We start from the raw sequence: 14,737 nt of genomic DNA on the forward strand, positions 1-14,737 counted from the left end.
TATCAAAAAAATGAAAACACAGTAGAACGGATTACCTACACATACTGAGCAGCTCATGTTATAGACAGAAGCGAGCAACATGGCAGACCAATCCAAACTCATCTCTCGGCATGTCCAGCCCACCCATTATCTCAGCCAATCATAGCTAGTAGGAAGGTTCCTGTATTTTTCCGTGGCTAAACCGACTAGGCTCGTAATTTAACAATTTTATTCGTATTTACAGATGGCATACAAGTTTGTTATTAAGGCACGTGAAAGTTTACATGTTCAAGAAGAAGGCATTTCTGTCAAAAAAAAAACAACGTATTTTGATTAAAAAAAAATACATGTTTACGTTAAAATGCCTCTCCTGTTAAGTAGTGACATGCCACATACACCTAGCTTCTTGAAACGGGTCACATATGAGCATATTTAATGAGATATCACCTCATTTGCATATTTCAATATAATATTTTACAAAATGTGTAATACAAAAAATAAATCATATTTGTATCTACATTCAACTGGTAAAAAAAAGTTAATTGTAAAAAAATAAAAAATATCCCTATTTGGGTGTAGTGCCTGGCCTTAATAAGATACATTTATTCTGATTATAATGTTTTCATATTGTGCTTTTTGTGTCTTTGTCCATCAGGGTTATAAAATGGATGATCTTCTGACCTCTTATGTCAACATGTACCTGAACGAGAGGAAAGCAGTTAGGACCAGAAACCAGAGATACAACGAATAACATGTGACATGTAAACCAGGTCGACACTATCTGGACAAGTTGCAAAGTCGGAAACCCTGCTTTTTAAACCTAACCCTAACACCCTACCGTTAACCCACACTACTTAACCTCATGCCTGACCTGAACCTTAAAGGGATAGCATGCTAGCAGATACCCATAGACTCCAGTCATTGCACTGACGCTAATTAGTTAGCATCGGCTCTTGAAAATACCTCTAACTTCCTTAATAATACTGGACACAGAGACATAAAAATGGTATCCACCAGTTCATCTGACTCCGATGAAGTAGATAAAGGGCATTGCCAAAATCCCAAACTATCCCTTTAAATTAAGACCCATATCGTGAAAATGTCATACATTTTTTTATGATATAGCCAATTTTGACTTTGCAGCTTGGTCATATAGTGGGAACCATGGTAACAGGATCATGTGAGGACCTTGAGCTGCTGGGATGGTAGAAACATGATGCAAACTGTGCCTTGAATTTACAACTGATATTCTAATACACACTCAAACATATGCAACACACACACACAAGATACTTTTTTCATTCTAAATTATACATGTAATTTGTGCATTGTAAAAGTTAACTACATACAGGACAATAGACAACAGCATATCTAACTTGAAATATGATGACACAAAACTTTCCACAAATGTTTTATGTGCCCTGCCACAGATAAAGGAAGGCATAACTTATTTATAACTGACAAAAATGACTGAAATAAAACCTGAAATTATTGATCATGAAATGTTTACAATTCTGCCGTCATGTATCTACTGTCTCTGATGAATAAACAGGTGTTGTTTGCCTTTGTGCATCCACAAAAAGTTTTGATGGACTGCTTCTTTTGTTGAAAACAGATGATTTTGTTTTGCATAATGATGACGTTACTTGTTAAAATTGACACAAAATATTTTTCCTGTGTCTGATCCTATTACACCTGTTGCTGGTGTGGATTCTGTTTGTGGTGTTTTTTTCTGAGGGTTTGAGGAGGTTTTCTGTATTCATTAACTCTACAGCATCCCCAACTATACTATAACTATACTATAACTACATCCCCAACTATACTATAACTATACTACAACTACATCCCCAACTATACTATAACTATACTATAACTACACCCCAAACTATACTATAACTATACTATAACTACACCCCCAACTATACTATAACTATACTTTAACTACATCCCCAACTACACTATAACTATACTCTAACTACATTCCCAACTACACTATAACTATACCATAACCACATCCCCAACTATACTATAACTATACTATAACTAAATCCCAACCTATACTATAACTATACTATAACTACATCCCCAACTATATTATAACTATACTATAACTACATCCCCAACTATACTATAACTATACTATAACTACATCCCCAACTATACTATAACTACACCGCCAACTATACTATAACTATACTACAACTACATCCCCAACTATACTATAACTATACTACAACTACATCCCCAACTATACTATAACTATACTACAACTACATCCCAAACTATACTATAACTATACTATAACTACATCCCCAACTATACTATAACTATACTATAACTACATCCCCAACTATACTATAACTATACTATAACTACATCCCCAACTATACTATAACTATACTATAACTACATCCCCAACTATACTATAACTATACTATAAATACATCCCCGACTATACTATAACTACATCCCCAACTATACTATAACTATACTACAACTACAACTATACTATAACTATACTATAACTACATCCCCAACTATACTATAACTATACTATAACTACATCCCCAACTATACTATAACTACATCCCCAACTATACTATAACTACATCCCCAACTATACTATAACTACATCCCCAACTATACTATAACTACATCCCCAACTATACTACAACTACATCCCCAACTATACCATAACTATACTATAACTACATCCCCAACTATACTATAACTATACTATAACTACATCCCCAACTATACTATAACTACATCCCCAACTATACTATAACTATACTATAACTACATCCCCAACTATACTATAACTACATCCCCAACTATACTATAACTATACTATAACTACATCCCCAACTATACTATAACTACATCCCCAACTATACTATAACTACATCCCCAACTATACTATAACTACATCCCCAACTATACTACAACTGCATCCCCAACTATACCATAACTATACTACAACTACATCCCCAACTATACCATAACTATACTATAACTACATCCCCAACTATACTATATCTATACTATAACTACATCCCCAACTATACTATAACTACATCCCCAACTATACTATAACTATACTATAACTACATTCCCAACTATACTATAACTATACTACAACTACATCCCCAACTATACCATAACTATACTATAACTACATCCCCAACTATACTATAACTATACTATAACTACATCCCCAACTATACTATAACTATACTATAACTACATCCCCAACTATACTATAACTACATCCCCAACTATACTATAACTATACTATAACTACATCCCCAACTATACTATAACTATACTATAACTACATCCCCAACTATACTATAACTATACTATAACTACATCCCCAACTATACTATAACTATACTATAACTACATCCCCAACTATACTATAACTATACTACAACTACATCCCCAACTATACTATAACTATACTACAACTACATCCCCAACTATACTATAACTATACTATAACTACATCCCCAACTATACTATAACTATACTATAACTACATCCCCAACTATACTATAACTACATCCCCAACTATACTATAACTATACTATAACTACATCCCCAACTATACTATAACTATACTATAACTACATCCCCAACTATACTATAACTATACTATAACTACATCCCCAACTATACTATAACTATACTACAACTACATCCCCAACTATACTATAACTATACTACAACTACATCCCCAACTATACTATAACTATACTACAACTACATCCCCAACTATACTATAACTATACTACAACTACATCCCCAACTATACTATAACTATACTATAACTACATCCCCAACTATACTATAACTACATCCCCAACTATACTATAACTACATCCCCAACTATACTATAACTATACTATAACGACATCCCCAACTATACTATAACTATACTATAACTACATCCCCAACTATACTATAACTATACTACAACTACATCCCCAACTATACTATAGCTATACTACAACTACATCCCCAACTATACTATAACTATACTACAACTACATCCCAAACTATACTATAACTATACTATAACTACATCCCCAACTATACTATAACTATACTATAACTACATCCCCAACTATACTATAACTATACTATAAATACATCCCCGACTATACTATAACTACATCCCCAACTATACTATAACTATACTATAACTACATCCCCAACTATACTATAACTATACTATAAATACATCCCCGACTATACTATAACTACATCCCCAACTATACTATAACTATACTACAACTACATCGCCAACTATACTATAACTATACTATAACTACATCCCCAACTATACTATAACTATACGATAACTACAACCCCAACTATACTATAACTACATCCCCAACTATACTATAACTACATCCCCAACTATACTATAACTACATCCCCAACTATACTACAACTACATCCCCAACTATACTACAACTACATCCCCAACTATACTACAACTACATCCCCAACTATACTACAACTACATCCCCAACTATACTACAACTATAATATAACTACATCCCCAACTATACTATAACTACATCCCCAACTATACTATAACTACATCCCCAACTATACTATAACTACATCCCCAACTATACTATAACTACATCCCCAACTATACTACAACTACATCCACAACTATACCATAACTATACTACAACTACATCCCCAACTATACCATAACTATACTATAACTACATCCCCAACTATACTATATCTATACTATAACTACATCCCCAACTATACTATAACTATACTATAACTACATCAACAACTATACTATAACTATACTACAACTACATCCCCAACTATACCATAACTATACTATAACTACATCCCCAACTATACTATAACTATACTATAACTACATCCCCAACTATACTATAACTATACTATAACTACATCCCCAACTATACTATAACTACATCCCCAACTATACTATAACTACATCCCCAACTATACTATAACTAAACTATAACTACATCCCCAACTATACTATAACTATACTACAACTACATCCCCAACTATACTATAACTATACTACAACTACATCCCAAACTATACTATAACTGTACTACAACTACATCCCAAACTATACTATACCTATACTATAACTACATCCCCAACTATACTATAACTATACTATAACGACATCCCCAACAATACTATAACTATACTATAACTACATCCCCAACTATACTATAACTATACTATAACTACATCCCCAACTATACTACAACTGCATCCCCAACTATACCATAACTATACTACAACTACATCCCCAACTATACCATAACTATACTATAACTACATCCCCAACTATACTATATCTATACTATAACTACATCCCCAACTATACTATAACTACATCCCCAACTATACTATAACTATACTATAACTACATCCCCAACTATACTATATCTATACTATAACTACATCCCCAACTATACTATAACTATACTATAACTACATCCCCAACTATACTATAACTATACTATAACTACATCCCCAACTATACTATAACTACATCCCCAACTATACTATAACTACATCCCCAACTATACTATAACTAAACTATAACTACATCCCCAACTATACTATAACTATACTACAACTACATCCCCAACTATACTATATCTATACTATAACTACATCCCCAACTATACTATAACTACATCCCCAACTATACTATAACTACATCCCCAACTATACTATAACTATACTATAACTACATCCCCACCTATACTATAACTATACTACAACTACATCCCCAACTATACTATAACTATACTACAACTACATCCCCAACTATACTATAACTATACTATAACTACATCCCCAACTATACTATAACTATACTATAACTACATCCCCAACTATACTATAACTACATCCCCAACTATACTATAACTATACTATAACTACATCCCCAACTATACTATAACTATACTATAACTACATCCCCAACTATACTATAACTATACTATAACTACATCCCCAACTATACTATAACTATACTATAACTACATCCCCAACTATACTATAACTATACTACAACTACACCCCCAACTATACTATAACTATACTACAACTACATCCCCAACTATACTATAACTATACTACAACTACATCCCCAACTATACTATAACTATACTACAACTACATCCCAAACTATACTATAACTATACTATAACTACATCCCCAACTATACTATAACTATACTATAACTACATCCCCAACTATACTATAACTATACTATAAATACATCCCCGACTATACTATAACTACATCCCCAACTATACTATAACTATACTATAACTACATCCCCAACTATACTATAACTATACTATAAATACATCCCCGACTATACTATAACTACATCCCCAACTATACTATAACTATACTACAACTACATCGCCAACTATACTATAACTATACTATAACTACATCCCCAACTATACTATAACTATACGATAACTACAACCCCAACTATACTATAACTACATCCCCAACTATACTATAACTACATCCCCAACTATACTATAACTACATCCCCAACTATACTACAACTACATCCCCAACTATACTACAACTACATCCCCAACTATACTACAACTACATCCCCAACTATACTACAACTATACTATAACTACATCCCCAACTATACTATAACTACATCCCCAACTATACTATAACTACATCCCCAACTATACTATAACTACATCCCCAACTATACTACAACTACATCCCCAACTATACCATAACTATACTACAACTACATCCCCAACTATACCATAACTATACTATAACTACATCCCCAACTATACTATATCTATACTATAAATACATCCCCAGCTATACTATAACTACATCCCCAACTATACTATAACTATACTATAACTACATCCCCAACTGTACTATAACTATAATACAACTACATCCCCAACTATACCATAACTATACTATAACTACATCCCCAACTATACTATAACTATACTATAACTACATCCCCAACTATACTATAACTATACTATAACTACATCCCCAACTATACTATAACTACATCCCCAACTATACTATAACTACATCCCAAACTATACTATAGCTATACTATAACTACATCCCCAACTATACTATAACTATACTATAACGACACCCCCAACAATACTATAACTATACTATAACTACATCCCCAACTATACTATAACTATACTATAACTACATCCCCAACTATACTATAACTACATCCCCAACTATACTATAACTATACTACAACTACATCCCCAACTATACTATAACTATACTATAACTACATCCCCAACTATACTATAACTATACTATAACTACATCCCCAACTATACTATAACTACATCCCCAACTATACTATAACTACATCCCCAACTATACTACAACTACATCCCCAACTATACCATAACTATACTACAACTACATCCCCAACTATACCATAACTATACTACAACTACATCCCCAACTATACCATAACTATACTATAACTACATCCCCAACTATACTATAACTATACTATAACTACATCCCCAACTATACTATAACTACATCCCCAACTATACTATAACTATACTACAACTACATCCCCAACTATACCATAACTATACTATAACTACATCCCCGACTATACTATAACTATACTATAACTACATCCCCAACTATACTATAACTATACTATAACTACATCCCCAACTATACTATAACTACATCCCCAACTATACTATAACTATACTATAACTACATCCCCCACTATACTATAACTATACTATAACTACATCCCCAACTATACTATAACTATAGTGTAACTACATCCCCAACTATACTGTAACTACATCCCCAACTATACTATAACTATACTACAACTACATCCCCAACTATACTATAACTATACTACAACTACATCCCCAGCTATACTATAACTATACTATAACTACATCCCCAACTATACTATAACTATACTATAACTACATCCCCAACTATACTATAACTATACTATAACTACATCCCCCACTATACTATAACTATACTATAACTACATCCCCAACTATACCATAACTATACTACAACTACATCCCCAACTATACCATAACTATACTATAACTACATCCCCAACTATACTATATCTATACTATAACTACATCCCCAACTATACTATAACTATACTATAACTACATCCCCAACTATACTATAACTATACTACAACTACATCCCCAACTATACCATAACTATACTATAACTACATCCCCAACTATACTATAACTATACTATAACTACATCCCCAACTATACTAAAACTATACTATAACTACATCCCCAACTATACTATAACTACATCCCCAACTATACTATAACTACATCCCCAACTATACTATAACTAAACTATAACTACATCCCCAACTATACTATAACTATACTACAACTACATCCCCAACTATACTATAACTATACTACAACTACATCCCAAACTATACTATAACTGTACTACAACTACATCCCAAACTATACTATAACTATACTATAACTACATCCCCAACTATACTATAACTATACTATAACGACATCCCCAACAATACTATAACTATACTATAACTACATCCCCAACTATACTATAACTATACTATAACTACATCCCCAACTATACTACAACTGCATCCCCAACTATACCATAACTATACTACAACTACATCCCCAACTATACCATAACTATACTATAACTACATCCCCAACTATAATCTATACTATAACTACATCCCAACTATACTATAACTACATCCCCAACTATACTATAACTATACTATAACTACATTCCCAACTATACTATAACTATACTATAACTACATCCCCAACTATACTATAACTATACTATAACTACATCCCCAACTATACTATAACTATACTATAACTACATCCCCAACTATACTATAACTATACTATAACTACATCCCCAACTATACTATAACTACATCCCCAACTATACTATAACTATACTATAACTACATCCCCAACTATACTATAACTATACTATAACTACATCCCCAACTATACTATAACTATACTATAACTACATCCCCAACTATACTATAACTATACTATAACTACATCCCCAACTATACTATAACTACATCCCCAACTATACTATAACTATACTATAACTACATTCCCACTACACTATAACTATACTATAACTACATCCCCAACTATACTATAACTATACTATAACTACATCCCCAACTATACTATAACTATACTATAACTACATCCCCAACTATACTATAACTATACTACAACTACATCCCCAACTATACTATAACTATACTATAACTACATCCCCAACTATACTATAACTATACTATAACTACATCCCCAACTATACTATAACTATACTATAACTACATCCCCAACTATACTATAACTACATCCCCAACTATACTATAACTATACTATAACTACATCCCCAACTATACTATAACTATACTACAACTACATCCCCAACTATACCATAACTATACTATAACTACATCCCCAACTATACTATAACTATACTATAACTACATCCCCAACTATACTATAACTATACTATAACTACATCCCCCACTATACTATAACTATACTATAACTACATCCCCAACTATACTATAACTATACTATAACTACATCCCCAACTATACTATAACTATACTATAACTACATCCCCAACTATACCATAACTATACTATAACTACATCCCCAACTATACTATAACTATACTATAACTACATCCCCAACTATACTATAACTACATCCCCAACTATACTATAACTATACTATAACTACATCCCCAACTATACTATAACTATACTAAACTACATCCCCAACTATACTATAACTATACTATAACTACATCCCCAACTATACTATAACTATACTATAACTACATCCCCAACTATACTATAACTATACTATAACTACATCCCCACTATACGATAACTATACTATAACTACATCCCCAACTATACTATAACTATACTACAACTACATCCCCAACTATACTATAACTATACTATAACTACATCCCCAACTATACTATAACTATACTATAACTACATCCCCAACTATACTATAACTACATCCCCAACTATACTACAACTACATCCCCAACTATACCATAACTATACTACAACTACATCCCCAACTATACCATAACTATACTATAACTACATCCCCAACTATACTATATCTATACTATAACTACATCCCCAACTATACTATAACTACATCCCCAACTATACTATAACTATACTATAACTACATCCCCAACTATACTATAACTATACTATAACTACATCCCCAACTATACTATAACTATACTATAACTACATCCCCAACTATACTATAACTATACTATAACTGCATCCCCAACTATACTATAACTACATCCCCAACTATACTATAACTATACTACAACTACATCCCCAACTATACTATAACTACATCCCCAACTATACTATAACTATACTATAACTACATCCCCAACTATACTATAACTATACTACAACTACATCCCCAACTATACCATAACTATACTATAACTACATCCCCACCTATACTATAACTATACTATAACTACATCCCCAACTATACTATAACTATACTATAACTACATCCCCAACTATACTATAACTATACTATAACTACATCCCCAACTATACTATAACTACATCCCCAACTATACTATAACTATACTACAACTACATCCCCAACTATACCATAACTATACTATAACTACATCCCCAACTATACTATAACTATACTATAACTACATCCCCAACTATACTATAACTAAATCCCCAACTATAATATAACTATACTATAACTATACTATAACTACATCCCCAACTATACTATAACTACATCCCCAACTATAATATAACTATACTATAACTACATCCCCAACTATACTATAACTATACTACAACCACATCCCCAACTATACCATAACTATACTATAACTACATCCCCAAATATACTATAACTATACTATAACTACATCCCCAACTATACTATTACTATACTATAACTACATCCCCAACTATACTATAACTACATCCCCAACTATACTATAACTATACTATATCTACATCCCCAACTATACTATAACTATACTACAACTACACCCCCAACTATACCATAACTATACTATAACTACATCCCCAACTATACTATAACTATACTATAACTACATCCCCAACTATACTATAACTACATCCCCAACTATACTATAACTATACTATAAGTACATCCCCAACTATACTATAACTATACTATAACTACATCCCCAACTATACTATAACTATACTATAACTACATCCCCAACTATACTATAACTACATCCCCAACTATACTATAACTATACTATAACTACATCCCCAACTATACTATAACTACATCCCCAACTATACTATAACTACATCCCCAACTATACTATAACTACATCCCCAACTATACTACAACTGCATCCCCAACTATACCATAACTATACTACAACTACATCCCCAACTATACCATAACTATACTATAACTACATCCCCAACTATACTATATCTATACTATAACTACATCCCCAACTATACTATAACTACATCCCCAACTATACTATAACTATACTATAACTACATTCCCAACTATACTATAACTATACTACAACTACATCCCCAACTATACCATAACTATACTATAACTACATCCCCAACTATACTATAACTATACTATAACTACATCCCCAACTATACTATAACTATACTATAACTACATCCCCAACTATACTATAACTACATCCCCAACTATACTATAACTATACTATAACTACATCCCCAACTATACTATAACTATACTATAACTACATCCCCAACTATACTATAACTATACTATAACTACATCCCCAACTATACTATAACTATACTATAACTACATCCCCAACTATACTATAACTATACTACAACTACATCCCCAACTATACTATAACTATACTACAACTACATCCCCAACTATACTATAACTATACTATAACTACATCCCCAACTATACTATAACTATACTATAACTACATCCCCAACTATACTATAACTACATCCCCAACTATACTATAACTATACTATAACTACATCCCCAACTATACTATAACTATACTATAACTACATCCCCAACTATACTATAACTATACTATAACTACATCCCCAACTATACTATAACTATACTACAACTACATCCCCAACTATACTATAACTATACTACAACTACATCCCCAACTATACTATAACTATACTACAACTACATCCCCAACTATACTATAACTATACTACAACTACATCCCCAACTATACTATAACTATACTATAACTACATCCCCAACTATACTATAACTACATCCCCAACTATACTATAACTACATCCCCAACTATACTATAACTATACTATAACGACATCCCCAACTATACTATAACTATACTATAACTACATCCCCAACTATACTATAACTATACTACAACTACATCCCCAACTATACTATAGCTATACTACAACTACATCCCCAACTATACTATAACTATACTACAACTACATCCCAAACTATACTATAACTATACTATAACTACATCCCCAACTATACTATAACTATACTATAACTACATCCCCAACTATACTATAACTATACTATAAATACATCCCCGACTATACTATAACTACATCCCCAACTATACTATAACTATACTATAACTACATCCCCAACTATACTATAACTATACTATAAATACATCCCCGACTATACTATAACTACATCCCCAACTATACTATAACTATACTACAACTACATCGCCAACTATACTATAACTATACTATAACTACATCCCCAACTATACTATAACTATACGATAACTACAACCCCAACTATACTATAACTACATCCCCAACTATACTATAACTACATCCCCAACTATACTATAACTACATCCCCAACTATACTACAACTACATCCCCAACTATACTACAACTACATCCCCAACTATACTACAACTACATCCCCAACTATACTACAACTACATCCCCAACTATACTACAACTATAATATAACTACATCCCCAACTATACTATAACTACATCCCCAACTATACTATAACTACATCCCCAACTATACTATAACTACATCCCCAACTATACTATAACTACATCCCCAACTATACTACAACTACATCCACAACTATACCATAACTATACTACAACTACATCCCCAACTATACCATAACTATACTATAACTACATCCCCAACTATACTATATCTATACTATAACTACATCCCCAACTATACTATAACTATACTATAACTACATCAACAACTATACTATAACTATACTACAACTACATCCCCAACTATACCATAACTATACTATAACTACATCCCCAACTATACTATAACTATACTATAACTACATCCCCAACTATACTATAACTATACTATAACTACATCCCCAACTATACTATAACTACATCCCCAACTATACTATAACTACATCCCCAACTATACTATAACTATACTATAACTACATCCCCAACTATACTATAACTATACTACAACTACATCCCCAACTATACTATAACTATACTACAACTACATCCCCAACTATACTATAACTATACTACAACTACATCCCAAACTATACTATACCTATACTATAACTACATCCCCAACTATACTATAACTATACTATAACTACATCCCCAACTATACTATAACTATACTATAACTACATCCCCAACTATACTATAACTATACTATAACTACATCCCCAACTATACTACAACTACATCCCCAACTATACCATAACTATACTACAACTACATCCCCAACTATACCATAACTATACTATAACACATCCACATACTATAACTACATCCCCAACTATACTATATCTATACTATAACTACATCCCCAACTATACTATAACTACATCCCCAACTATACTATAACTATACTATAACTACATCCCCAACTATACTATATCTATACTATAACTACATCCCCAACTATACTATAACTATACTATAACTACATCCCCAACTATACTATAACTATACTATAACTACATCCCCAACTATACTATAACTACATCCCCAACTATACTATAACTACATCCCCAACTATACTATAACTAAACTATAACTACATCCCCAACTATACTATAACTATACTACAACTACATCCCCAACTATACTATATCTATACTATAACTACATCCCCAACTATACTATAACTACATCCCCAACTATACTATAACTACATCCCCAACTATACTATAACTATACTATAACTACATCCCCACCTATACTATAACTATACTACAACTACATCCCCAACTATACTATAACTATACTACAACTACATCCCCAACTATACTATAACTATACTATAACTACATCCCCAACTATACTATAACTATACTATAACTACATCCCCAACTATACTATAACTACATCCCCAACTATACTATAACTATACTATAACTACATCCCCAACTATACTATAACTATACTATAACTACATCCCCAACTATACTATAACTATACTATAACTACATCCCCAACTATACTATAACTATACTATAACTACATCCCCAACTATACTATAACTATACTACAACTACACCCCCAACT

At 32.2% G+C, this 14,737-nt stretch overlaps 1 protein-coding gene across 3 annotated transcripts in view; it reads left to right on the top strand.

Annotated features, from left to right (window-relative positions):
• Window positions 1–1,566, top strand: part of myo7ba (myosin VIIBa) — a 152,293-nt gene extending 150,727 nt beyond the window's left edge. For all 3 annotated transcript variants that reach the window (XM_045687975.2, XM_045687976.2, XM_082957105.1), the window contains one exon: window positions 635–1,566. In XM_045687975.2, coding sequence (XP_045543931.2) covers window positions 635–730 — 96 coding nt within the window. In that variant the 3' untranslated portion in view covers window positions 731–1,566. The remainder of the gene's footprint in view (window positions 1–634) is intronic.
• Window positions 1,567–14,737: the final 13,171 nt, after the last annotated feature.

Source organism: Salmo salar, chromosome 10, assembly GCF_965601325.2.
Source record: "Salmo salar chromosome 10, fSalSal1, whole genome shotgun sequence".
NCBI classification, from domain to species: Eukaryota; Metazoa; Chordata; class Actinopteri; order Salmoniformes; family Salmonidae; genus Salmo; species Salmo salar.